Source organism: Egretta garzetta, unplaced genomic scaffold, assembly GCF_000687185.1.
Source record: "Egretta garzetta isolate BGI_Z169 unplaced genomic scaffold, ASM68718v1 scaffold172, whole genome shotgun sequence".
NCBI lineage: Eukaryota > Metazoa > Chordata > Aves > Pelecaniformes > Ardeidae > Egretta > Egretta garzetta.
The window spans coordinates 3,183,698-3,211,367 of NW_009258951.1; the positions used below are offsets into that span (position 1 = coordinate 3,183,698).

Consider the following 27,670-nt stretch of genomic DNA (forward strand, 5'->3'; position numbering starts at 1 on the left):
GAGCAAGATCCTTCTAACGGAACCTACTCTTCTCATTTTGTTTTTAACCAGGGTCAGATCAAAGCAGCTGGAGCGTTAGCAGTAGGCACACTCTTTGCTTTCTGACTCCTGCTCAAGGTTCATCTTCCACGCTCGCTGTGAGCAATGAGCTAACCGATACATTTTTAATGAAGATGTGGGAGCGCTTGCGTATCTATCACACCAGGCCCTTGGCAAGTGCGAGCAGGCAGATAGGGAGCACTGAATTTCCCTCCCCCTTAGCAGCATCGGATCCTGACCCTTCCCTTGCACAGCAATCGTTCCTCCATCTTGCCCAAATCGCACTGAATTTTCCATCTGAGGGCTTCAACTCCCCTGCGCCCCTTATGGAGGGACAATATTAGGCATAATTTTACATTCTGGAGCATTTTGTGTGGGCTATGTGAGCTTTGACCCATCCATCAGATGAGTAACATGTGATTTCATATGTAGCTGGTGTGTAGGTCTCAAAGCGTGGGGAAAAGTTGTGCTGTAGATCAAAGGGACATCGTGGCAAGCTGGCAAAAGGCAAAAGTAATGGCACAGCCTCCTCTTCTGCATCGCTTTCCATGGGGTGTTTTGTAAGGTCAGATAAGCAGGGCAGGAGTGACGCCTGCCAGGGTGAGGATTTGTTGCCTGACCAGTGCCCTGTATGGGACCTGGTGCTTCCCCAGCTCACTGCCACCTCTTTGTTCCAGTAGCTTAGGAAATATGTATTCCTAATATACATACATACAAAATATAGATAGGAAATAATATTCTGAAACCAGAGGAATATCCAGTTAAATCCACACACTGTTTCCACCACAGGATATTTTTTTTTCTTGAAGCAGTGGTCATAAAGAAATAATGCCCCAAGTTTTTCCTAATAATAGCTCAGAGTCATCTGCTGAGCCTAAACTTCGTGTCAGTACTAATACTTCTAATTTTTTTTTTTCTAAGTTTGACCTGTATGATGCTAAAAGCTGAAGCACAAACTTAGGAAGGGTTTTGTTCCCCAAATGACATGTTTTGGCAGCATCATAAATTTTTTCCAATTTGTCCAATGGTGGCTTTGGAAAATGAACTCAGTTTTGCAAAGAGCTTCAGGTTTCAATAAAACCATGTATTTTGGTAGCACAGGATCTTACTTCTGCTTCCCTGAGTGGGTTTGTGTGCCAGTCTCAGGTCTGCACGCCCGCCCCTGCTGTCCCCCCAGGGAGAGGGCGCTCCAGCACCTGCCCTGGTCCTGCTTGCTCGGGAACGCAGCAGCCTCTGAGCCCAAGGAGCCTGAATTTTGGTAGAGTGAATTTTTGTCAGCAAAAATGTCTCATAGTAACAGATTATTTTGTTTTTTTCTAGGGACATGGGTCACTTTTGGAGGCCAAATCTCAGACGAGGTAAGTAATGCTTGGTGTAAGTATAATGCGTGATGTAAAAACCAATATGAGATATTTTTAAATGAAACCATGGCTACCAAAATCAGAGGAGCCTGTTACTGTACGAGGAAATGGCAGAGTTACTACGCAAAGCAATTCAAAGTTTGTGCTTCTGCTACAAAAAAAACCTTAATGAATCTGACATTTCCAGAGATTGACTTTAATAAAAAAACCATCTATCCCTTAAAGTGATCTTCTTTTCTGCGCTGTTTGGAGCGATATTTCTGTCCCTACCCTTGGCAGTGGCACTGTTCCTGGAGCAGAAACTGGAAACTATTTTTGCATCATGTATGTAATCAGCAACAGTCATAAATACAGGCAGGGGCCCGGCTTACAAGGAGCTGCCGGATGATTTATATTTTACATAATAAGATGAAACAAATGAAAATGAGCTTGGGTTTCCTACGCACTTTTGCTCGTACCAGATGGCTCTTAATCTTGGTTAATAATCCTCCCGAGCGCTGGGCAGCACATGGGTTTCCCTCCGTCTCAGGTACGCTGCAGATGCTAGCCACCAAAAGGAGAGCAACCTCCCGGCAGCCTTCCCTCTAGTACTGTGGCAGAAACCCCAAAATAACTTTTGCAGCAGGAAAATGTCCCAGGAGTCTGACTTCAATGGGGTTTTTTTTGCTTTTTAAGTCACTTGTTCTTTGGTGATGTTTCTTCTGCTGCCAGCGGATCACAGAGTTCATCCTTGGTTCTTAGTGTTGCAGGCTGAAGCGAGATGACTTATTTCAGCTATGAATTTGCTCCCTGGCTCTCCTGACCTCCTTGTTTAGAATAAATCAATGCAAAGTGTCCATGCATGGAAAAAGAGCACTTAAACACCTCACTGTCCGTGGGGGATGCCTACCCAAAGGATGTTGGCCATGCAAGGGTGCCCTGGCGGGGTGCCCGTCACCCCAGAGCTGATAGCCCCCTCAGGGTGCAGAATCCCCCCCAGGCAGCAGCAGGACTCCTGGGGCTCTGATGGGGATCACATGAAATGACCTTCAGCTCTTTAAATACCTGGTGAACTGCAGGACAGCCCGTTGGGTAGCCAAAAAGAAAAAAATCAAACTCTTCCCATGGAAATATCCTTTCTGTATTAGGCAGCACAGATTTGCAGAGTATCTTCTATAACCCTGTTAAATTCTTGGCTGCTTTCCTATTAGAAAGCCCAGAACTTCCCTATGAGAAGAGATTAATTCCTCCCAGGATGAGTTAAAGGGAAGTTAATATAAATCTGTGTTTTGGTGCAGCTTGGGCCAGCACATGAGCCCCTGGATGCCCTGCCGAAGCATCTCGCCCCCTGGCAGGGGATGCTTACACCCCTCCCAGCCCCACTGAAGCCCGTTTGCTGCACCTTCAGGGGCTTTTCCCTGCCGGAGGAGCTGCTGGCCGCTGGGGATTCGGTCTGCCACCCCTCACCTCTCTGTCTCTGCTTCCCCAAGGTGGCTGAGCAGCTGATGACCATTGCCTACGAGAGCGGCGTCAACCTGTTTGACACAGCCGAGGTGTACGCGGCCGGCAAGTGAGTGCCCAGCATCCCGCTCCGCTTTTCTGGGGCCCCTCCGTATGGCTCTGCTCCTCCTTGTGTCACAGGCAGTCATGATGGATAGGGCTCTGGTGGTGTTTGGGAATCCCTCTTCTCCCTGAGGGGCCACAGAAAAAACCTTTATTTTTGGAGCTTTTTTTTTTTTTTTTTTTTTTTTTTTTAAACAAAATCAACCCCCCTTGCACTCAGCTGGAGCCTGAAATCTATCACTTGTGCCACTTGCTGTTGGCACAGGGAGAAAAATGTCCTGAATAAATGAAGTCAGTGCGCATCTTAATGGTGATGAATGGCCTGTGCCAGTGACAGCTCCCAAGCGCAGCTCCCGGCGTGGGGAACTGCTCTGGCTGCAACAGAGCTAATGCTGTTAGTGTTGCTGTGGGATTGGGGAAAGTAAAAAACCCCATCCATCCATAATACATTTTTCTTTAGCTGATTTATACAGCTTCGTATTAAGTGTAAAAGGTGGATTGGGACATCACATCCCTGGTGTGGGGATGAAGTGGCTCTGCCTTCCCAGAGCAGGTTCAAGCCGATGTAGGGCACGGATGGTGCAGGTCTATCCCTGGGGGGAGTGGGTGGGCAAGGTGTTTTGTACCAATGGAGGGGACCCATCCCAGCTGGTGCTGGGTCACCATCCCCCGTGGATGGGAGAGCCGCACAGCAAGAGCAGCACTGCAGGCTGGTGTCCAGGTGGCATTGTCCAGGGGAGTCGGGGTAGCTGGCAGCCGCGGTGGTGTACCTGGCACTCAGCATCCTCCTGTCTCCCCTCACCTGGGGTTCTCTCTCTTGTGCAGGGCTGAAGTCATCCTGGGAAACATCCTGAAGAAGAAGGGCTGGAGGTACTGTACTACCAGATGACACTCCTGGTGGCCTGCAAAGCAGTTGGACCCCTGGGCATATGCGAATCCTTCTGCTTTTTAAAAATGATGCATGTTAGGCGCTGCTGGCCCAGGAGCGGGAGCTTGTGGGTGCGGGGGCTGTGCACAGAGCAGCCAGCCGGGGTTCCTGCAGCAGCCAGACATTTCAAGCACCAAATAAAAATGCCCTCCTGTTTTTTGGGGAGTGCATGCTGGCTTCATGAGGCTGCCATCATCAGCCTGCGGTGCTGCCCCGACTCTTGCATGAGACCATCGTCTCTGTGCAGAGCACGGTTAACGCAACTTCTGAGCGTATCCATCATCTCTTCCCTGCACGGTGTACGGAGACAGATTATTCATGTGCCGGCATCCTTATCTGTATACATAAGGCTGTGCATTAAGAATGCAAAGCTGTGCTGGGCCTTCATCTTGGGTAGCCTAGTAGGAGATGATACCTAATTTAAATGATGCACATTAGCATAAGTTGTGTAGTTTTAAGAGTATTTACATAATCTTTAAAGACCTCCTGTGTGTGTCATATTCAGCCTTCAACTGAAGAGTGGGTCCTGGCGGTGCTTTCTCTAAAATCAGTATCCCCTGTGTTAGGGGGATGATAACTCAGTGAGAAATTTTCTGGGTACTGGGGAAGAAAAAAAAAAAACAATCTAACAAAAGCTGGAGAAATTTTCTGTTACACATGTACAGTTATGCAGCAAGGTAGTTTGCGAAGGATAAATCTTTGATTTAATATCACATGGGAATTTATAGATTAATTCAGTGAATGTATCACTCTTGGAGTTTTAGTAGCTCTGGGAATACTGCATGTTAATGAGAAGCACTGGACTTGGATACCAGGAGCGAATAGCACTGTAGCCCTTGGTTAAGGGCTCTGGAGATCGCTTACTTCACAATTAAAAAATGTATCTTTATTTTTGTTCACTTCACTCAAATCAGCTTAGGTTTTTGGGCACCAGCCTGTGGTCACTGCCTGCCTGCAGTGGACCTGAGCATGGGAGAAGTGGTTTGCTGTAAAAAGAATGATCATGATGTGTGAGCCCAGGGCTGCGAAACCAGGCACGGCAGCCACTGCTTGAAACCAGAGTACTGCCGCTGTCGATGGGCAGCACCCTGCTTGGTTACTTACCTTATAATTTTTTTTAACAATAATAATTTTTCTGTTGTATTTGCAGGAGGTCCAGTCTGGTTATAACAACAAAACTGTACTGGGGTGGAAAGTAAGTCTCACATTTACTCGTAATGGTGTTTGCCTCTGCATGCTTTTCCCTTTCACAGCCGTAAGCAGGTAGAGATTAACAGCACCTAGGAGGGGTGGTTTGTTGCTGTCATTTTCTTTCTCCTCATCTTGCCAAGTCTTTTAAGGAGTTGGAGCTTGGCAGAGGTGGCAGCCCCCAGCAGAGGCTGGGGTGCCGTGCCTGGTGCGCTCCCACCCCAAGCAGGGCTGCAGCTCTGGGGGGCATAACCAGTTCCAAAATTGCAGACGATGTCAATGAAGCCTCAGTGCTGGGCGGTTGGCCAGGGCACAGCCCCATCCCTGCGCTGCCTGGCCTTGCTGCCCTAAGCATCTTTACCCCTCCGCTTAGGAATGGCAGACAGTAGCTTTGCAGTCAGGCAATGCCCATAGCAGGGCTGTTACTGTGTTAATTTAACAGTGGTATTACACATCCCAGCTGCTGTTACCTTTGAGACTGGGAACCCAAATGAGGTTCAGGGTCTCTGTTTTGTAAGCTCTAACTTTATTTTTGGGATGTTTAAACCAGAATACAAAATTAGCACTCCCCAATTGTTAGCACCTCAGATCTCACGGCCATGTGCCTGTTTTTCCTATTGCAGAGCTGAAACAGAAAGAGGGCTTTCAAGAAAACACATCATTGAAGGTATGTGTTGCATGGGGCAGGGGTCCTTCTGTGCCTGAGTGCCCTGGCATGGGCAAATGCTCTCCCATGAGCCAGGTCTGCTTGATGCTGGCACTCACTGCTCTTCCGCACCAGCCCTGCATGGGGTGGTTCCCAGACGTGGCTGTGAAGGGCCCAAAAAGCACTAAAAGGTTTTCTGACTTTTCTCAAAAAGTGCAGGCAAACGCCTTGCACACACAAAGCCTCTACTGCACCTCTGTGCAGCAATAACCTTTGGTTTTTTGACTCCCCAATTGTTAGCACCTCAGATCTCACGGCCATGTGCCTGTTTTTCCTATTGCAGAGCTGAAACAGAAAGAGGGCTTTCAAGAAAACACATCATTGAAGGTATGTGTTGCATGGGGCAGGGGTCCTTCTGTGCCTGAGTGCCCTGGCATGGGCAAATGCTCTCCCATGAGCCAGGTCTGCTTGATGCTGGCACTCACTGCTCTTCCGCACCAGCCCTGCATGGGGTGGTTCCCAGACGTGGCTGTGAAGGGCCCAAAAAGCACTAAAAGGTTTTCTGACTTTTCTCAAAAAGTGCAGGCAAACGCCTTGCACACACAAAGCCTCTACTGCACCTCTGTGCAGCAATAACCTTTGGTTTTTTGCTATAATAAGCAAGCATGTTGTCCTTGGCTGGCTACGTGTGTGTCACTTGCAGATTTATTGCTTATCTGCGGCGATCGGTGTTTGCCACGCCGGGGTTTCAACACTCACGTTTCAGGTAGCTTTGCATCATCGTCCTCAAGGACGGCCCCAGTCCCAACTGCTGTGAGATGACAGGAGGCAGGAAGGCTCGGTGGGTCTGGAGCTGCTCTGCTGGCACCCCAGGCTCCTTCCCAGGGGGGCTGGGGCATTTGGTGGCAGCGTGGGCTCCCTTGGTGGAGCAAGGAGGGATGAGGATGTGGGGCATGATGTCAGCTGGCAGAAATAGCCTCTGGAGGGGTGCCAGGTCCCATCCGCTGTGCAGCCGGCTGGGAAAGGCTGTGGCTTGCTCTCAGTGCTGCTGCTTCTCCAGTGCTCAATTTTTGTCTATGTCCCCACACCCATCTCCTTGCATCTGGTCCCTCATCACACCGACTGATGCTGTTGCCTTATGCCCAACCTTACTCATCCATCGGGATTTATTCACCCACGTCTTTGCTGCGTCTAACGCATGCTCCTCGTCTTCCTTCCAATTGCTTTTTTGTTCTCTCAGATACATGGGAGTGAGAGCACATAGTTTTTGCTATACGGACAAGTGTATTTCCCTGGATCTGGCTCTTCTCAGAGGGCTGCTGGGTGTCGGGTCAGACACTCAGGCATAAACGTAACTTGTACAGGACTCTTCATGCAGGACACAAATAGAGCAGCACCCATAAAAAGACACATTTATGTCACATTAAGAATCAGCAGTGTCAGCCATGACCTTGTCCCAGTGAGAGGTCCCTGCCTAGGCTGGCTCCCGACAGGGGCTGGAGCAGACCCCAAAAACCCCCAGGAGGACCCTGGGGCTGACAGCCCCCTGCTGAGCAGATTGGAAGCAGGTCCCAGACCTAGAAAAGCAGCCAGCAGCCCGGGGGCCTGGGCCTGTCTTCTACATAAATCCTGAGTAAAAATAGCATGGCTTTGGAGAAAAGCTGTGTAAAGCTGTGGAGGGGGGCTGTTGGGGGTGTCCAGCTCCTCGGGGGGCCAGGAAGCCTCTGGGACAGAAAGGGAGCATCAGGCTTGGTACCTGTGCTTCAGGTCTCTGCAGAGGGATTCGCACCGCCCGCCTCTTGTTGCTGTTTGACCCACTTCTGTCTGCTGCCACCGAGGGACGTGCAAAATGTGTTCCCTGAGTTACTAGGAAATTATATGCTCTGTGCCAAAGTCCTCAGGGGAGCCCAGGGCAGCGGGGCGCACAAAACCCCCCGGGGGGAGCGGCTGTTCCTTGCTGGCCGATGCCGATGCTGGCTTAGGGAATCCAGGGCTGAAGCCCCAGGGGAGCAGCACCCTCCATAAACCAACACGCCACAGCGATGAAAAGTGATTCTCTTTATTGCACTATGTGTGCTGGGGTAATTAGCCTCCTCTTTGATTTATGAGATAAGCCCTAATTGTTTACAGCGGTGGTTGGTTAAGCTAATGCTTGCTGCCAAGGCAAATTAGAAAAGAAAAATTCGGGCTCATCTATATTACTAGAGTGTGGTGGTGTCGGTAGTTTGATGGTGCAGGGGGGACCAGCCTGTTCGCAGTTTACGCCACAGGACGGGCGGGAGGTATGCTTTGATCTTTGCTTATCAGAAGGTAGCATCTGTATGCAAAAAATCAGGTTTGCCTGCCAGGAACGGCAGGTTTAACTTGCATTTGGCCATCTGCATGTTTTAGCACCAGAATCTGCAATGGCCCATTTGTCACAACTTTCAGCAACCAGGGTTTGTTCTGTATACATTTATAACATAAATTATATGGATAATATTATTACTATATTTACATAATGTACCCCTCACCTGGGATGTCAATGCTACCCGCACTGCAGCCTGGCTAATGCTGTCCCAAGCGGGTGAGGTGGAATGAACGTGGCCATCAGCAAACTGGGTGAGCAGAGCAGCCTCCTCCCGGCAGTGCAGATTTGGTCACCCTCCATCTCAAAGGAGCTATTTCTCGGTGATAAGGAGCATCACTGGAGCACGGTCGGTTTTGCCTCATAGTAACCAGCTCATATGTCTGGGAGTGTCCTGGAGAATTCTCATTATTTAGTATTTGTGGGATTCAGCTACATTAGGATATGACTTTCATGATAAGGTAATGCTGGAAAAAGTTTTTTAGCAACATTTGATTGAACTTTCATTTGAATAACCCCCCCATGAGGCGCTTGGGGACCTTGCAGCCATGTCACGGGCAGTCTAAACCCATCCATGTGCCATTTCTTCTGGAGCTACTGCACGAAATGATAGAAAAATACTGGCAGCAGTTAAAATAACTTCACAGAAAACATAGCAAATAATGTTAAGGTCAATGTTAGCTATTTTCTAGAAGCACATTTGGCAAAAATGGCCATTTTTTTCATCCTGAAATTCAGAGAACACTTTCAGACTGCTCTCTTTTGGCTCATTCTTCATGAACATTCATAAAAACATTTTGTTCCTGGGAAGAGGCATAGAAAATAAGTGTTAGAAATCCTCTTCTTTCTCTCTCTCTGTCTCTCTCTCTCACACATATATATGTAGGCTTTTGATGCCATTTCCCATCAGATCCTTATGGAGAAGCTGTTGAAGCCTGGGCAGTCCTGAACAGCAGCTGCAAACTGGTGTTTTGTCTTGCTATGTGATGCGCTGGTGGGCACAGCTTGCCTATCCTGCAGAGGGGGTAAAGCCCCCCGTGGTGCTTTATCTGCCCGTCACAACATATCTGACCAAGTGCCACCATCCTCCCACCCAGGCCTGTGTTTCTGGAAGCCCCCCCTGGGGTAGGGTTTTGTTAGGCAGGACAGGACCAACACTGTGCGCTCTGAGCTTGCACAGAAAGGCTCTGTGATGTGATTTAGATTAAATTAAGTCTGAGCAGAAGCAAAGCGCTGAAGTTGGTCCCTGGCAGCTGCCTCCTGATGGCCTGGCCATGGACATGCTTGGTAACCAGTGTCTGTTCCAATCCAAATCTCAGCCTAATTAAAAAATAAAACAAATTCTTGTGGAAGGGGGGGAACTGTGCATGCAGCCAAACTGGTTTTCTTCTTAATATGACTGCATAGGTGTGGGACAACACTAGGCAGCATCCTTCTCATACGCTATATGGTGTTGTGTGTGTGTGTATATACATATATGGTAGATGTGTATATAAATATGGGGAGCTCTGGTTTTCCTAATAGTTTTCCTAATAGCTCTGCACTGCTGCACTCCTGCCTCTCTCTGACCGTGCAAGTTCTTGTCTCTGCTTTGCTGTTTCCAGGGCTAAAGGCTTCTCTGCAGAGGCTGCAGCTGGAGTACGTGGATGTCGTCTTTGCAAACCGGCCAGACAATAATACGCCCATGGAAGGTTAGTGGACGCTTGAATTAAAGATTTTAACGTGACTAAACCTGGCTTACAGGCTTAGATCGATGATGGTAGGAAATGAAAAACATTTTTTCATTAGATATTCAGGTGGGGCAGCTTAAATATGAAATACCTCATTCATGATATTCTGGAGCCCTATATATTTACACTTCAATGAAATGATTTTCTATCTCTTAAAAGGAAATTGAAGTTTTCTTTATGTCCCGGTGGTGGCTTTAATGTTGTTTCTTTATTTCCTTTCCTGGATTCTTTCAGATAAAGTGAATTTATGTTTGCATTTAAGGCAGGTCTCTTTATCAAATGAAACCTGGATATCCCTACACCTGGTGCAGTCAGCTCTGGAGAGGGGAGCGTGCCAGCGTTGCTGTCCCCATCCTTGTCCATGTCCCCTGGGCTGCCCGGATAGCACATCCTTCTCCCAGTGCTAAAACCAGGGGGGGGTGATCCAATACATGGTCAGAAACAAGAAATAACTGGCAAGCTTAGGGTTTGTTGCTCCAAGTGCACGAGCAGCACAAGCTGAGATGTAGTGTCTCTGGTGGGCTCAGCCTCGGTGCCGCAGCCGCCCACCCCTCGGTCCTGGTGGGGAATGGTCCTTGCTAAAAGCAGTAAGGGGGGAACGAATTTAGGAACTTGCAAGACCTGTGAACATCTGTGCGCTTTAATTGTTTCATTGCTGACAGCTATATATTCATGTTTGGTACATGGCCATAGAGCCCAGTTATCCAGGAACCTTCATCATTAAGTTTTGGGGTCAGTGGCCTATTTAATGGGCACGAGTTCCCATTCCTTCTCTTTTCCCATTGGAGTTAACACCACCATTCACACTGTAGCAGAAGATTAACTTCACAGCTAAATAAAAAATAGCAAGGAGAAAGACTTGCAGGCTGCAGAAGCTGTCATGGATGTGTACATGTAAATCAAATAAACCTGGAGCTTGACAGGCCCCTCCTGAAACTCCTGGCTTGACTTTCAGCAGTCGTGATGCCCATTTTCTTAACGAGTGTGGGGCTGGGCAACCCAGTGTGAACCGTGGGTGGATCGCAGTGCTGCTGCCGCGGCCGACCAGTGCCAGCAGCTGTGGGTTCAGGGAACTGGCCTGGGACTTTAAGACCAGTCCAGATTTTGTAGTAGCGGATGAGGCCAAGAAACGTGACATGTTGTGTCTTGGAGGGAGAAATGACCTCTCTGCTCAGTCAATTGTCAGCTAATGAGGCAGTACAAAATATATTTCCCATGCCCGCGCAGCGCAGCTGATCTCAGATGTTTACAGCTTTTAAGATGCCACAGATACTGTTAGCAATGCTGGAGCTTGGCAATAAGATATAAACTGTGGTGCTTGGTGAGATTTTGAGCGGGGTGAAAAAAGGGACATTTTTATTATGAATGGTGTGGTGTTGATTCTTTCTATGTACTTCATGCTTTTTTTATGGTTCACCTACTAAGCCACTTCTATCCCAGAGCATCTGTTGAACCATCTGTCGGTTCTGCGCTATCTGGCATGCACAATAAGTGCTGAGCTACCTCCACAAGACGTACAATCCTTATGCCTTACGTGCCTGTGCTTTTCCCACGAGCAAATAGCCGCTTCTGATGGAGAGCGATTTGTAGGTAACCTTAAAACGTTCCCTGCTCGTGCCACTCATGCCAACATGTGAGGGTCCTGCTTGAGCAAACAGTGTGGCTGTATGCTGTAAGGTACAACCAAATAGCTAAAAAGATAAAGTTTGAATGTTCATTTTGTTTTCTTCGCTTGCTGCATGCAGGCAGGTGAGGTTTTGCCGTTAGCGCTCAGGGTCCTCCGGCTGCTGTGATGTGTGTGTCTGTGAGCACCAGCAGCAATGGGTCAGCAATTTAGAAATACTCATCTGGTCCACCCCAGCCAGAGCAGACTTGCTTCCCACTCCCCCAGGCTGGTTGCAGCCCAGCTCAGGCTGCCTTAGGAGGCGTGGGTAAAGGAGATCTAATAAGAAGAGATGAGAGTTTAATACAGATTTCTTTATTGTAGGTGACTCCGGTCCCCAAAGCAGCAGGCAAAGCTCACTTAATCTAAAGATCTGAAACGTATTTACCTTTCTTGAAAGTCACAGAGCAAATTAAAAAAGCTTTTCATCATAAAAGCAATGCAATATTAGCTTCAAGGAACATCTGGAGATGAGTGCCCTGCACAAAGCTCTTTGCATAACCCTGCAGCCAGGTCCCTGGCCAGGACAGCCGTGTCCCTCCTTGCCCCGACCCAGTCTCAGCTCCGCCGTGTGCAGGCGATCCTGCCCCCGGGCAGCTCTGCTGTCGCACGGTCCCCCCGAACGGGGACCTCGGGGCATGGGTGATGGGAAGGATCTGTGCTTCTCTCCTGAATTTCTGTGAGTTTCATGCCTCGTTAGTCAGGCTGGAGATCTGATCCCCCCAACTGTGCTAGCAGATGCTTTTCTTCATCCCAAGTGGCTTTTCCAGCAGACGAGCAGGGCAGCTCTGGCTGCGGGGAGAGGGTCCCCTGGTGAGACCCCCCCCATTGTCACTGTGCCAGGGGACTGGGCACCCGCTGTGTGGCCAGCCCCGGCAAGCAGGTGGGGAAGGCGACGTGGTTCCTATCATGAAACTTCAAGCTACTTCAAAATTATTATTATGCTGCTGGAGGCTGTTTTCCAGATTTTGAAACATTGGTTTATGTTGGAAAAAGATCTCCCCTTCTTAAGTGATGCAATTTCTGCCATCCAGCTGGTAGACTGAGCAGTCCAGGCACGTGCTCTCCACAAGCCATCCCATCACCGTACCCATGGGAGCAGTCTCTGGTAAATGAGAGTGTGTATATATATATATTTATATTTGGTTGTTCGTTTTTTTTCTTTCTCTGAGTTGACATCAGTTTTTCTTGAAAGGAGTAGATGTGGGAGAAATGAAAACAACTATGGACAGCAATGTGTAAGAGGCATATGATGAAATTCTTATCAAAATTCCTAAATGGTAGCGTGGCAAAAATAGAAAACTAAACCCAGTGAGAAGCTGGCCCTGCCGAGGAGGGAGGGATTGCTGCACAGCTGCCTGTCGCACACAGCACGCCAGCGTAGCTGCTGGATAACGGGGCATTTTGTTGGATTAGTACATGCCTGAGAAAAAAAATGCTTAGAAATAGAGAGAAGTTTGGCTTTGGCTAAAATGAAGAAAAGAAAACAATACCTGGCATTTGAACTCTCCTCTTCATTAGGGGAAAAAACCTCCTCAAGCCAATGTTTCCCTGGAGAGGAAATCTTCCTTTTCAGTGGGCAGGCAGAAGCCCAGCGCAAGAGGCACAGTCCCTCTTGTACAGCCCTCCAAGGTTATAAATGGAGACTTCTTCATCTTTAGCTGCTTGTCACTGCCTGCAGAAGAAATCTCACAATAACGCCAAGATTGGCAGTGTAATCTCTCCTCTGCCAAGCTCCTTTTTTTGCTTTCCATAAATAGGATGAGAATCCACATGATATAAAAGGCAGCTCATCTTGATCTTGAGACAGTGATGCCCCGGAGTCATCGTCCAAGTAACAGCAGACACCCCAAGGGATGCAATAAACACCCAGGGCTTCTCCGCGCCGCACTGCATCCGATGGGAGTCACTTCACTGTAGTTCAATGGGTCAGAAATCCATGGTGTAGATGTGGGCTATCGGTTCCTTGCTGCTTTCCCAAGGGAAAGAACCCACTGGGACGTGGCAGCACCTGCGGACTGTGAGGTGCCTTGTGCAGCGCTGGGAGTGCTGACTGAGTACTACTCACTTTTGCTTCTCAGAGTGAGTTTCGCTTATTTTTGCCTGTTTAAATGATGTGCTGTTAGCGGCCAGCGTAGTGCCAGTGCCCTGGCAGCCACTGCTTGGCTCCAAAGGGCAGGGAGTGCCGAAGCTCAGTAAGAAATATGAATTTATTACTGCAGTTGGGGCAATTATTTATGCTCTCCTGAGGACTGTGTCCCCAGGGCTGAAGACCCTGCCAGTCCCTGCCCTGGAGACCCCTCTCAGTCCCCAGCTCCTGCTGCAGCAGCGATGTGATGGGAACTGCCTGGGTGCCCTGCAATGCTGTGTACCCAGCAGGCTGCTCCCAGGGAGAAACCAGGCTTAAAAATGAGCTGCAAACAGTAATCGGGGGCTATTTTTCTTACAGCATTAGCAAGGCATCCTACTAGGCTCTGTAACCTCCTGGGCAACCACGAGGGATGGACAATTCTTTTCTCCTTTTCTTGCAAACTAAATTTTATGATGGGTTTTCTACCCTGCTGCCCCACAGAAGGCAGGGCTGCTCAGCAGAGGCCTGATAGATGGAAATTAAAGACCTTGGCCTGGTGCCTTGCAGGCTTCCATCTTCCCAAAGGAAGACAAGGACCATGGGGACTGTTGTGCTAAGGAGCTGCAAGGGGTCTTGCAGAAGGGCAGCCTGCTCCTCCAGTGGGGCCCTCAGCAGAGCAGGGTTCAGTTATCCAGTTTTGTCATTTTATCCCTGGCATCCTAATATTCCTAGTAAAAAGAAGCAGGGCCTAATATATGCATTTAGTAAACAAATTTTAAAATAAATTTAAATTTTCAGTGTATTTTTCGGCTGTGCTGCCCTCTTGTGTTAAATTTCAAAGGAAGTATTATCATAAGGCGGTGGTAGGTAATAGCCAGTTGGTAAAAGCAGTTTTTAAACAACTGCAGGATAAAATTCTTTACGCTCACACTGTCAATGCTTTTTCACCCATGCTCGAGCAAGAGAACACAGCAGAAAGTGTTTAATGCAAAGCTGCTCAGGCTTGTCGGCGTACTTGGCATTTATAAGTGGCTTTGGGAGGATTTGCTCCTGAAAAATTGGCCTCTGTGCAGTTCTCATCCTTCTTTTTCCTCCCCCTTTAGAAATTGTCCGAGCGATGACACATGTAATAAATCAAGGCATGGCGATGTACTGGGGAACATCACGCTGGAGTGCTATGGAGATCATGGTAAAGTCGATTTTGGGGAAAGCGTTGACACTTGGTAATTCTGCTTCCAGGCTGCAGAGTCTGCCAAAAGCCACGCTGGGAACTGGACCACAAACGTGTCTGGGCTGGGGATGTTTGTGTTTTACTGCATCCAGCATATTTTCACCCAGAATAATTTTAAAACTTGTTCCAGAATGAGTCCAATGTTAATTAGGAGAAGATGGACTGATCTAGTAGTTTGGGGGTTTGAGTGTCTTGGCTCATTTAATTGGGGTTTATTTCATTTTGGTTGTATTTGACTGACCTGAAGACTTTTGGTAAAGTGCCTGTTCGATGTCCGTGCCCATGGCCGCTATGCCCCGTTCAAGATGCAGCTCCCGGCAGCAGCTCTGTGACCCACAGGGCTGTCAGAGCTGCTGCTGCGGTGGGAACGGTCCCCAAGCCAGGGAGAAGCCCCCACAGGCAGCACCGCTCTGCACATGGCATGTCCAGAGGTGCGGATGGGAAATACACGTGCTTGGCCACAGGGACCTCGTAACAGGCTTTACTTGAAAAAAAAACAAAAACAAAACCAAAAAAAACCAGACTGGGGGAGCCACTGTCCTGACAACTCATCCTTAATGCTCTGTCAAAAGCATTTGTTGTTGCCCAGAGAGGTGGTAGATGCCCAATCCCTGGACACGTTCAAGGTCAGGTTGGATGGGGTTCTGAGCAACCTGATCCCATTGAAGATGTCCCTGCTCACTGCAGGGGGGTTGGACTGGATGACCTTTAAAAGGTCCTTTCCACCCCAAACCATTCTGTGATTGTAAGAGTGCTCCAGGAGGATCCTGCTGGTCCCTGCTTTTTGCAGTGGGGTCAAAATCAGCTTGGCACCAACCATCCCAGCTGGGAAGCTGTTTGGCTTGAAGCAGCTTTGGGCTGGAGGAGGCAGAAGGCGGGCGCAGGGGCAGCGGGGAAGCAGCGTGGGTGGGGATGGGGCCACGTTTCTGCCTCTGCACGGCGGCGTTCATGGGGATGTGCGTGGCCTTGCTAAGGGATAGTGAAACTTGAGCTCGTTGGCATCTGTACAGTCGAGGAGCGTTGGCTGGTAGGTTATGACCCGCAAGATACTTTTACATAATGAAGTATTTTATCTACTAATTTCTTTTCTCCAGGAAGCCTACTCTGTAGCCAGGCAGTTTAACATGATACCACCTGTGTGCGAACAAGCTGAATACCACCTTTTCCAAAGAGAGAAAGTGGAGGTTCAGCTGCCAGAATTATATCATAAAATAGGTAAGTCTGAGACTGCTGTGCCTTTCAGTTTTGCAGAAATACAGAGCAGATGGGAACATGGGCTCTAGAGGGGAACAACATTCTCCTTCCCCAAATCTGAAGGAGACAGACAAGTATCTACCTAATGACCTAAAAGAAAAACTGGCTTATCATGCCTCTGATAGAACTAGGTGCTAATTGCCATGGCTGCTGCTTACTTTTTGAGACTCAAGGCAGCACGGGTGTAGGAGATGCCTGGGCTGAGAAGCAGAAGTTTGGGTGCTTTGCTGCAGCAGGAGCCAGGCCAGGGCTGGAGGCTCTCACAGCAAAGTTTCGGATGAATAAGATCATTGGTGTCTTCCTTAATGGCATCAGCAGCATCTTCCTAAAAGTCACTGACTGAACATCACTGACAGTGGCAATAGAAACAAGCAGCAATTTATTTTATTTTTTTTTTTAACTGAACACTGTACTCTTTTATACAACTCTGATTTCTCCCAATCCCCTAAAATCTCCCTCTCTGTTTTCTCTGCAGGGGTCGGAGCAATGACATGGTCTCCGCTAGCCTGTGGGATCATCTCAGGGAAATACGGCAACGGGGTCCCTGAAACCTCAAGGGCTGCACTAAAGGTATTTTTTTTTGTTGCATGTTTGAGAAAAGTAGATGTGCTGGTTTTGTGAGGACAAGAAAATAACAAAGGGAAAAGAGCCCTCATGAGAAGGCTGGCCTGCATGCTGCTGTATTGATAGATCAGCTCGGTTTCTCTGGCAACCACACTCCAAAATGCGGGAGAATCTGGGTTATAAAGATGCTTCAGGTTCCCCACCACAGTGAGCTGATGGCTGGGGGCTAGTTGTGGGGCAGCACAGGACTAGAGCCCGGCTCTGCAGAAGGACGCTGTCGCCACCCTTACATTGCCTGGACATTGTCAATAAGAATGTACATCATTCTTACATGATATTCATACATGAATGTCAGTCAGCACAACAGATGCTCCCAGTGGATGTTAATCGATACAGCTGCTGTGACTTCAAAACCTCTTAACCACCACACGCAGTAGGTAAAACAGGCTTGGATGTGATTTTTCTGCCCATCTTTCCTTGGGCACCAGCCTACTAGGCAACGAGTGTGTGGTAGGGGATCCCAGCCCCACAGCATCCCTTTGGGGAGCCCTGCAGGTGCGGCAGACCCCCAGCACCCTGTGAAACTTGTGGGTCCTCGGTGTCCTGCCCTTCACCAGGCAGGGCAGCAGCCCCCTCTAACAGGTCTAGCATTGCGGTGTCACCGCAGCGCTTGGTTTCTCCCAATATTATCCTGATTTTACTCTCATTGGCTGTTATGGGGTCTCCTCCCATATCATGCCTGTGGCAGGCATATTATTTAATGGTTTGAAAAATGGCAGAGCGTTAAAATGTCATGGATTTGGGGAAAAAACCAGCCCAAATGGTATTTGAGGCTCCGTATCAGCTGATGGGCAAAAGCCAACGCCGCCTGACAAGTGCCAGCAGACTGAAGTACGTCCCCGTGCTGGCTTTTGCTCAGCATGGTGCTTTTTAAAGGAAAGATGCAGTCTACACTGACTTGCTTACAAAGGGCAGCATTTTCAAATGTGGTATTTCATTGCATTTGGGATTTTTCTTCCAAAATAAAATATTATTAACATTTGGCAAAGGCTAGCTAAGAAGGTAGCATTGCAGAGATCCAAATTAAATTGGTGAGAGTGAAGCAGAATGAAGTTTCAAGTCTGGAGCTGGGAGAACTGAAATCTCAGCTTTGCTTAATTAATTTTCTAATCTTCAGTAGTAATAGTGAAGTTTGAACAAGACCAGATGTTTTCAATTTTTTTTTGGGGGGGGTGGGCTGTCAGAATCTTCTCAAGTTGCCTAATATTTCACTTTTTTCCACTCTGTGATGGGGATCCAGTGGTACAAAAATAAAACTGAGGAGGTTCCAGACTGAGTCCATTGGTTGAATAAAGCCAGAGAGATACAGACGTAGGCTCTCACAGGAGGCATCCCAGTCCTGTTGTAATTGCTTTGGGTAGCAAAGCGTTGTGTTATTCAGCCTCAGTTCCCTCCTGGGTTGGATAAGGCTTTTTAAGAGCTGTTAATAATTGCCTCAAACTTTTCATTGTGGAAGAGTAAAGCTAACAGTCAATTGCAATGTAATTCATCTCCAGTGCTACCAGTGGCTGAAAGAGAAAATCATAAGCGAGGAAGGCAGAAAGCAGCAGGTGAAGCTGAAAGACCTGTCGCCCATCGCCGAGCGCCTCGGCTGCACGCTGCCGCAGCTGGCCGTCGGTAGGTGATGGGGTGGGAGACATCCACCCTTGCACCTTTGCCCGTGGCTGTTGTCACAAGCGCATCGCCTAGCTCACATCCTTGGAGTGGGAAGGGCAATGCTCTGAGGTGCGGACAAGATGTTTGTGCCTTCTGGGTTGTTGAGAGATGAGTGCAGGCGAAACCTTGACAAGCCCCTGAAGCTGCAAGTGCTCTGTTAGTGCTGCCATCGTTTGTTGTATCAGCAATGGTTAGGTAAATGGTAACACAGAAAAAGATGTGCCGTCTTTCAAATAGGACAAAGGATGGCTTTGTCTTTGCCTGTATCTATAGATCTATTTATTATTACTCAAATGATTATTTGTTATCGGGGGGGTTATGGAACAAATGCCAGAAAAGCAGGAAGACTGAAGATGGGCAAGGCAACACCTCGTTAGGTGTTCATTGTGCTAATGCATTTCAAGGAACACAGTAAAAGAACAAAACAAAACATGCTGCAGGGTATTAAAATGCCATGTATTGCTCTTGAGGTAACCCCATGTCTGTTAGCTTCACACAAAATAACTTTTTTTTTTTTTTTTTTTTCCCAAGAAGTAAAGTTAAAAATTACTTGAAATAAGATTGTTTCCAGCATCATCATCTGGCTTTGATTGACAAGAGGGCTAGTGTATCTTGGGCTACCTATGTGGGTCCAACCCATGCCTGTTTCTCTGAATGGCCCCTCCCTGGGTGGAAGCCATCAGCTGTTTGGTGTGCTGGGCTGACGGACACAGGAGAATGCTGGGTTTTAAAAAGAGAGTTTATTTTTCTTTTTAAATAATTATCTTTGTGCTGCTGAGAGCCAAGGCGGAAAAATACCACAAGTGTTTGTTAGAAAAACGATCCCTGGTTCAAATAGCCAAGAGGTGAATCCCTGTGATTTGTGATAAGAAAAACCCAAACCCCACAGTTATGACCACTGCTGGCCCAGGGACCAGGGTCAAGCGGGATGCTGGAAGATGTGCTATGTAGCTTATCTGATCCATGCATCTTCTTCCTGGTAGTACTGGAGGAGCAAAGTGAAGTTTGAGACAAATAATGTTGTCATTATTTTTCAAATAGAGATAGAAGCTCTGACAAACCTTAGGATCTGGGCTAATGTGTATGGTGAAGCCTATGTCCCTGGCCATCTTTGATGACCATCTTGTGACTTTATTCCCAGCATGGTGCCTGAGAAATGAGGGGGTGAGCTCCGTTCTTCTAGGATCTTCTAACCCGGAGCAGCTGATAGAGAACCTCGGAGCCATACAGGCAAGTGGAGGTGGCACCTGAACAGAGGTGGGGTGTTAGCTACTGCCCAGCTCCCTTTGGGGGTAACATCAGCATACCTTGAGGCTAGCACTCTCTCTCTTAACATAGTTTTAATACTTTGTATTTTGTTTCAGGCATCTTCCAGTTCTAGTTACGCAAATTAATTAGACCTATGGTGCGTCGCCATGACTTACCGCCATTTCTGGTAGTTATAGCTGTATCCAGCAACAAGAGGGTGGCATCAGCAGGTTTAATGTGTCTGAAAAAGCAAATGACCTGATTCCAGGACACACTGTGATGTATTCTGCACCAAGTCTTCCACGGGGCACGTGTTTCTTGCACCCACCTTAATTATTGTCTGTTGCTTTTCACAACAAGAGCTTCCTCTGATGTTCTTGCCACCAGCTCACTTTCCACTGCAGCCAAGTAATAGTGTGCTTATAAATTTTAGGAGCACTTCTGTGATTGTCTCTCAGGGTAAAGATACTACAGTAGTTTTTCCCTTAAGGGAGAAAGGTGTTAGATGAATATTTAAATATCTGTCACACAAAAAAAACCCAGAGGAAACATTATTTGATAAAATGTAGATTTAAATTTGGAAAAACCTTTAAGGGAAGCTTGATTAAACATCAATTTTCTTCTACCCCTAGGTCCTTCCAAAGATGACGTCCCATATTGTAAACGAAATAGATAATATTCTGGGAAACAAGCCCTACAGCAAGAAGGACTACAGATCATAATGCGATGCATGACTTACCTGGACTGCATGGTTTAAAAAGTGCTCTGTACAGAAGTACAGCCCCGAGTTAATATCTGGTCATGAGAATCATTCAGCAGCTTGCTGCTCGGTGTCTACTGTCACTGGATCCTTCGAGATGTGTGCTGTTGCTACTAATCTGCAGTGAAATTTAAAAGCACAGTTGATCTCTCTTCTAACCAAGAATAATCTTGTATTTTCTTACCTTCAACTGAATTCATTAATTTTTACTTTACTCCTAGCACCTCATGCTTGTGCTGTGAAAAAAACACTTGTAAAGCAAAAAATAATTTATAACCTTCAGGTACTTGGTAATTAAAGAAGGATGTACAGATCTATTTTTTCAATGAAGAAAAGCCAGATACAACTTAAGGTTTTAATAAAACCACATTTGGGAAATCTCAACTATAAAGTTTCTTCAGGTTAACAGATAGAAGGGGCAAGCTCAAATTTTCCATTTTCTTTTTTATGCTGAATATATGCTTTAGATTTCGTTTGTAGTTGAATAAAGGCTAAAAGACAGAGAATTAGTTAGAAATTAGATAGCTCAACTCCTAACTATACAATAATTTCAGCTGTGGAGTGCTCCTGGGAAGTATTTCTGAGTACAAGCCAGAAGAGCATAGCTAGAAAACCCAAACATGCATGTCAGGTTAACAAAAACAACAGCTGTTTGCAAAATTCTAATCCTACATAAACCTTAAACCAAGAAATCCATGATAAAATATTGGGGTTTGTATCTATAGAAACCTGCCTCTACTTCTGCCTGCTTGTAGACATAGCTATTGCAAATTTCAATATTCATGAGCTTTTAAGGATATAGGTACTTATATATAATAAATAGCTGCTGAAAAATACCAGAAAAAATCAGGTACGTACTTTGGTGGAAGGTCACATTTGCTTTAACTTGTTCTGGAATCGGGCATAAGTAAATGCATAGTGTTTTTAAGACACACTTGAAACAGATAGGTTTTTTGGTGAGCATTTCATCCCTCTACAGGAGTTGATAGTAAGCACTTATGTATTAATTTGCCCACCTCAAGAACCATGGCATCTTTTACCATGAGTTTGCTTTGTAAAAACGCACCTATGATTTTGGTTAAATATTTCTCACTCGTATTTAATCATGTACTTTGGGCACATACTTCCTAAGGGGTACAGCTATGTACAGTATTTGTAGGACCCTTGTATTCCAGTCCCTTTAACTCCAGGGTATCGGCAGCGCGTGCACAGCCTTCAGTGGGCCACGTGAACAGATACCAATACTTGAGTTGTCTTCTCCTGTATTTAATCCAATGAGCTATGGTATGTGTAAATGAACTTAGCTGCTGTATATCCAGAAATGCAGTCTGACTTTGACTTCTGCTTGGACACAATAAAAGCATTTTGTGCATCTAATTTTATACTTAGAGACCTGTTACTAAGAGCGAGGCTGATTTTTGAAACAGCAATGGTTTGTATTGAAAGTGGGTATGTATCGTTCCACAGGGAAACGCTCATTTTCAGCTGTACCTGCGTCGGGCAAGGGCCAATGACCTTGGGCCAGAGGAGTGGGTACAGCCGGGGAGTGAAGGTCTGGTCTGGTCTGGTCTGGCTGCGCGTCTTGGAGAAGGTACTGCTAGAAGTTAGTCTCCTAAGGCAGATATCAGCCCTATATAACATTTTGGCCTGAAATGAAACACAATGTGAACGTCCTCCTGATAGTTCGCTGCAATCCCACTGCAGTTCAGTCACCAGGCTCTCCAAAATGACGCTGGGCTGGTCGGTCACAGCTGGCTGAGGTGGAGACCACCGCTGAAGCACTTCTCACCTCCCTGGTATTATTGCTACTGCTCTGGGCCATGTCCTGTTACTTTGCAGCACTAGTTGTGAAAAATTGAACTATTTAAATATTCTAAAATCTGCTTCATGGTCAGCACTAAGGCTTTGACCATTATAGTTAACAGCTCTATTATTTTAACAGCATAATTATTTTCCCAGTAGCAGACTAGTTCCTTTTCTTGCCTCTGGAGGTAATGTTCTCCCTTCTTCTCAGACACATGGGAATCCAACAATGTATTAAAAATATATTAATTCACTTTTTTTTGTTTAAATTTAAAACAAGATGGCATTGTCCCTCACTTAGAGCAAAAGCTTAAAAGTCAGCTTGCCTGATGCTCTGAGGGCAACGGGATGCTAGGCAGTAGCCTAGCTTTAGGCTAACCTTCAGTGTTCTGCTGAAGAAACAACTTGTAGTGGGCATTGCAAGGGAAAAAACAACCAACTGGCCAACCTCAAAAGCAAACAAAAATAATAATCACACACACACACCCAACAAACAACCCTCAAGGCTTTTCTGTGAAGAAGTCCACAGAAAAGACCAGGCTTTCTGTAGAAAACAACCCAACCAACCCACCCGCTTTTGTTTCAGGCTGTCAGTGCTGCGAAGTTCTCTCTCCAGAAAAATTCTGACATGCACTATGTATGCTCCAGGCCTCAGCAACTGTCAATACCAAAAAAACCTCAGGTAAGATGAAAAGCTGTTAATAAAAGACTCAGCGAACTGACAGTAATAGCAGAAGAAAGCGCTGCTTCAAATCACTTTTCTCTAAATGGCAGACTTCCTGGAAAATACGCCTGCCACTTTCCAAAATGCCCTCTAGGTCAGTTCTATCCCTACCAATGCTGACAAGTAAAATGAGTGTATTTGCATTGTCCGTTCATGTGTCTGAATTTAAGTACTGTGTACTGTTGGTAGGAGCTGAGCACATCACCAGTGACCAACAAAACAGCAATGCTGAAGACCCATTGCTTACAGAGGTCAACTTGGCCTCGTGTTTGATTCTGACCTTTTATAGAAGCTTGTTAGAAATTTGTTTTACTTAAACTAAAATACATATGAATTTTAGCCTTCATAGTAAGTGATAGGCCAAGGAAAGTAAAATTATGCAAGCAATGCAGAAAGGCGCCTTTCAGTAGTGAATAAGCAGGCCAAAGCGATAAAGAAAAATCCATGTACTTTGAGGGGAACACACACACCCCCCACCCCCCCCTGTTAATTTTAAAAGCATTAAATGACTGACCAGAAAAGCGATTTCAATGGCAGCTCTAAAGTGCACGAAACCCACTGAAATTTTCATGATGTAAGCACATGAAGAGTATTACCTAAACTGGGAAGTAAAGTAAGAATAAATTATGCAGTGGAGAGTTGAGATTGAAGCCACTCATCCAACCCCAATCCCAAAGGATGCTGAAGAGAGTATTGTAATAGTCAGCAGGCACTGGGTAATTAGGAACTAAGTTTTGTGAGACTGTCCTTGTTGCCTTTGTCAGAAATAGACTTTACAAACTCAGCATACTCTAAGGCAAGCCAGATACACGGTCTCCTACACTTCAGAATCTTCATTTTACTGTATAAATATATATACATGTGTGTATATATATATACACATAAATATAAATCTTACTGAAGTAAAGATTAGCAAAGTAATTGTTATATTAAATCTGATTATGAGCTTTCTCTTCCTTCCCTGTTTAGGATTCCAAGACTGTAATGGCAAAATCTGTAACTTCTACAGTATGATTCCATTAATAGTAGTAGAGTTACAGCTGCTTCACTAATAGCATGAAAAAAGCAAAAGGGTTGTCTGCTAAACCCGTTATAAGAAGCCAGCTAAAGCGTTTTTGTTAAGCTGTGCCAGGAAAACTGTCAGGCGGGGTGTGGGGTTTTTTTGTATTTACAACTTTAGAGATGAATGGAAAAAAAAGTACATTCAAACCACTTAAAAAGTACTTTTCTAGGACACATAGTTTATGTTTTTTCCTGATTCCAAATTACTTAAAAATGAGGAGTATTTCCCATGAAAACAATACATATGCTGACTTGTAGAAGACTCATCTGTTCTAGAACCAGAAAGAGTTGACAAACCTACAACCCACTGTTTATCCCTAAAAATACCCCCTTTTTTTTTTAAATTAAGAATGGAAATACAAGGAATTAAATGACAAAAAAAGCCTCCTTTTTATTAAAACTTTTCAAGTTACAATGATAAATGGTGGATTGTCACTTTTTATTATCAGCGCATTTGGCTGATTATACCAGTCACCAAACTTACAGAGGAATTCTGCTACAGGTTTTAAATACAACTGTTTGTGCTGCTGGGTAGCAGCCCCCTATGCTGTACTTGTCTAATAATCTGTAGTACCATCACACCTTTGCAGTGCTTCAGAAAAGTTATGTTTGGTAACTGCTGACACATTTCCCTTGCTAAGTAAAAAAAATTAATTAATTCAGTTATTGAATAATACCATGTAAAGATACCAAAAGTAAATATAATTCAATTATTTTGGAGTCAAACCCTCCCCCCCATACCCTTAAAGCAGTCATACTATAAAAAAAAAAAAAAAAAGTATTCCTGTTCCACCCTTAAACTTTTATATGGCAGTTGAACCTTCTCAGGAAAATTGCTGTGGGGTTTTTTTGTCTACTTGGATCCTGTAGATAGCAGAGCAATCAGTCCAGATGAAGCACTTATAGAAAGGATATAGTTTCTGCAGGGAAAAGGTTAAGGACGCATACTTACAAAGATACCACTTCTTCTGTACAGAGCATTTAGTAGAAGTTTTATGAAAAACACGGAATTGAAACAGTCTTTCTCTGTAGGAGTTTTAAAATCGCAACATTGTAACCTGAAATACAGCTCACAATCAAGGCTGTTAGCAGGACATTGAAATGTACTTAACTTCAAAATTAACACAGCTGTAAAGTGCAGCCTGTTCTCTTAAAAGTGGTCATAAATATTGTTAAATACCGCAGCTCTTTAATTAACATTTGCGGCCCCAATTGGCAGTACGTATTTACTTAAGTAACAAAAAATTGTACTTGTGATGTTACCAAAACTACACAATCCTGTAATGTAAGAGCACCTGGCGACTAACAGGGATGGAGTGTCTCTGGGTGAACATGAGCTGCCTCCTCATTCTACAATTACAACTGAAACAGCAAAGCCATAAGAATTCTGTCTGTTGTCCAAGTGATATCCTTAAAACATCTCATGTCAGATGTTAAACTTCTAGGTGACTGGGAGATTTTTTTTTTGGTAATGTCTATTTTTATGTTACAGTGTTTCTAAATTGAGGTACTACAATGAACTGCACATGTCAACAGAATAATCTCATGACCCCCGTGACAAGTATAGCTACTAATGACAACAAATAGGAGTAGGACTCCGGTAATAAAGGATACACAGTGGGGTTGAAGTTCTTCAGCACAAAAAATGAAGCAATGATGACCAAGACCAGAAAGAGAGTATTGTTGTAGAAGATGGAAAAAGTTGTGGCTTCATAATCTGCAACTTCATTTTTCTTCCACAGAATTCTAGGAACAAGTAGAGACATTATTTCAGGCATGTTTAAACCCACCGTTATGGAGTGATTGACACCTAGAGGTATAGTAAACCATACACTGCTGCTCTTGTTATAGCCAGCTTCTACAAGACGGAACGCAGCAACAACTACCAGTCAACTCATTAGTTGAGGACAAAACCCTGCATATGCCATGCACTTGTACACTTAAGTGACTTACGCTTGTTTTCCTACCAGGCACATCAAACCTAGCCCATTATAAATAACACTTTTTGTGAGTTTGTATCTGTTTGTTAGATGCTACCAGTGTGCCTGGCAATTAGAAGGGAATCTACAGCTTTTTGCTCCAAAGAACCGACAAGTTCACACCCTTCCGTCTTGTACATAACAGGCATCTACTCTAATACTAAGTGCTTCCTGATACACTCATCAGGCATAGCCTGGATTATTAGCACGAGCTATTCAGTTGGAAATCTGCCTACTGACACGTGCCAGTTATAACCATGAGGGGTAACACGTGCAACCAGTGATTAGCAGTGCAGTCCAGCAGCATATGGAAATGCTACGCTGAAGGAACTCGCATGTTGCTACCCAAAATACATTGCACTAGCCTGTCCTTAAGAAAAGGAGCTTTTCTTATTTCTGAAGACAGCTGTGACGCTTGTACTTCAGCGCTTTATTAGAAGGCCTGTACAACACGTTGTTTTGCTTTGCACCTCAAGGACAGAGAGGCTGCCTTATAGGACTTTATTGATAAAGGTTTCAATGTTTGAGACCTTTTATTGATAACTTGCCTCAGAAAGGCTTTATAGATGAACAAAGAGCTGACAGTACAGCTTCTACTTACCAAAATACAGGCAAAAAAAGAAAAAAAAAAGGCCAAGGAACAGTCCCTAGAGACTTAAAGATACCAGGCAGTATTATAACAAGGGGGAGAAAGTAGAGAACAAGGAGGATTACCTTTCATCCTTCTCCTTACGAGACATCTTCCTGTTGTCTGCCTCAGACAGCTTGCGAGTAACTTCTTTGGAAACAGCGTCTTCTCTTTTCTGTGCTACTCTGTAGGAAACACCATTTAAGTTGAAAAATGAAAATAAAAAAATACGGAGTTACAGGGAAGTTGTATGTACACAGTGAAGAACAATACTTTGCCAAGACACTGTATGGTTTTGCCAAGTTGAAGGGACAACAAGTACTAACCAAATTACTACAAGTATTAGTCAAATATAGTTTGTGGCAATACCCACTGAGAATGAAGGCAGTTTTTCTGTTTCATTTAGCTGACAAGGCTAGTTTATTCCACAATTACAAGAAAGATGACAGAAACCAATTACTCCAAAATACTTCCATTTTACATGGAATTATCTTGTAACAGTCCAGACATTCTTATTCATTAAAACAAATGTTGTAAACGCTGGTTTTGTTAAATTATTTAATAACAAATTCGACTCCAAATAGCCACCAAACTTACTTGTGTTTGAGAACAAACTTGACATTCTTATATGCAAAAGCTACTAGGTAGGTACTGATGAGGGTCATTACGCTATACAGGACTGCAGACTGAACAAGATCCATATGCCATATCCTCCAGTAAAGCCCTTAAAAGAAAAAAAAAAAAAAAAGGACATTTTGAGTGGTTTCTCTCTCCAAGAAAAATGTCCCCGCAGGAGTCCTACGCAGCTTACTAGCTCTGTAATTTGGCACTGCCTCTGCCAGACCAAAGCCAGTTCCTGCAAAATCTCTTGGGGGTCTCCAAACCACATTAAAAAATACTTTCTAACAGAGAAATCTGGTTTGCTTTTGGCCGAAAAGAGCCTTATGAGACCACGCCAAACTCGGCTGAGAAGCAGCCCAGCCCAGCCTGCCAGCTTCACGCCGTGCTGACGCTGACACGTCAGTGTTCGACCAGCAGCTCGTCCATCTTTACAAACCACAGAACAAGCGCCTTGCCCGCTGTTCCAAGCGGGACTGGCTTCGAAGCTGGCTCTAACACGGCACGGAGACAGTCAAGATAATCCCGCCTGGGGTCGGCTCGAAGCCGGACAGGCCCGGGGCAAGGT

General features: G+C 45.5%; 2 protein-coding genes and 1 long non-coding RNA gene across 3 annotated transcripts in view; 1 reads left to right on the top strand and 2 right to left on the bottom strand.

Annotated features, from left to right (window-relative positions):
• The window catches only part of KCNAB1 (potassium voltage-gated channel subfamily A member regulatory beta subunit 1), a 76,599-nt gene extending 56,325 nt beyond the window's left edge, over positions 1–20,274 (top strand). The window contains 12 exon segments of the mRNA XM_035890009.1: positions 1,360–1,397; positions 2,870–2,949; positions 3,768–3,812; positions 5,021–5,065; positions 5,682–5,725; positions 9,656–9,742; positions 14,619–14,704; positions 15,841–15,961; positions 16,476–16,570; positions 18,121–18,241; positions 19,422–19,510; positions 20,161–20,274. Of these exon segments, the coding sequence (XP_035745902.1) occupies positions 1,360–1,397; positions 2,870–2,949; positions 3,768–3,812; positions 5,021–5,065; positions 5,682–5,725; positions 9,656–9,742; positions 14,619–14,704; positions 15,841–15,961; positions 16,476–16,570; positions 18,121–18,241; positions 19,422–19,510; positions 20,161–20,250 (941 nt within the window). The 3' untranslated portion in view covers positions 20,251–20,274.
• LOC118451832 lies at positions 19,061–23,212 on the bottom strand. The gene is made up of 3 exons (XR_004841403.1): positions 22,663–23,212; positions 20,268–20,406; positions 19,061–20,012 (listed from the first exon to the last, which is right to left on the bottom strand). It is a non-coding gene; the product is annotated as an uncharacterized LOC118451832 (long non-coding RNA).
• An 896-nt stretch (positions 23,213–24,108) lies between these two features.
• Positions 24,109–27,228, bottom strand: SSR3 (signal sequence receptor subunit 3). Its single transcript, XM_009634425.2, has 4 exons — positions 27,082–27,228; positions 26,571–26,669; positions 25,492–25,623; positions 24,109–24,797 (listed from the first exon to the last, which is right to left on the bottom strand). The coding sequence occupies exons 1-4, from the start codon at positions 27,183–27,185 to the stop codon at positions 24,731–24,733; spliced, it is 402 nt and encodes a 133-aa protein (XP_009632720.1). The 5' UTR covers positions 27,186–27,228; the 3' UTR covers positions 24,109–24,730.
• Positions 27,229–27,670: the final 442 nt, after the last annotated feature.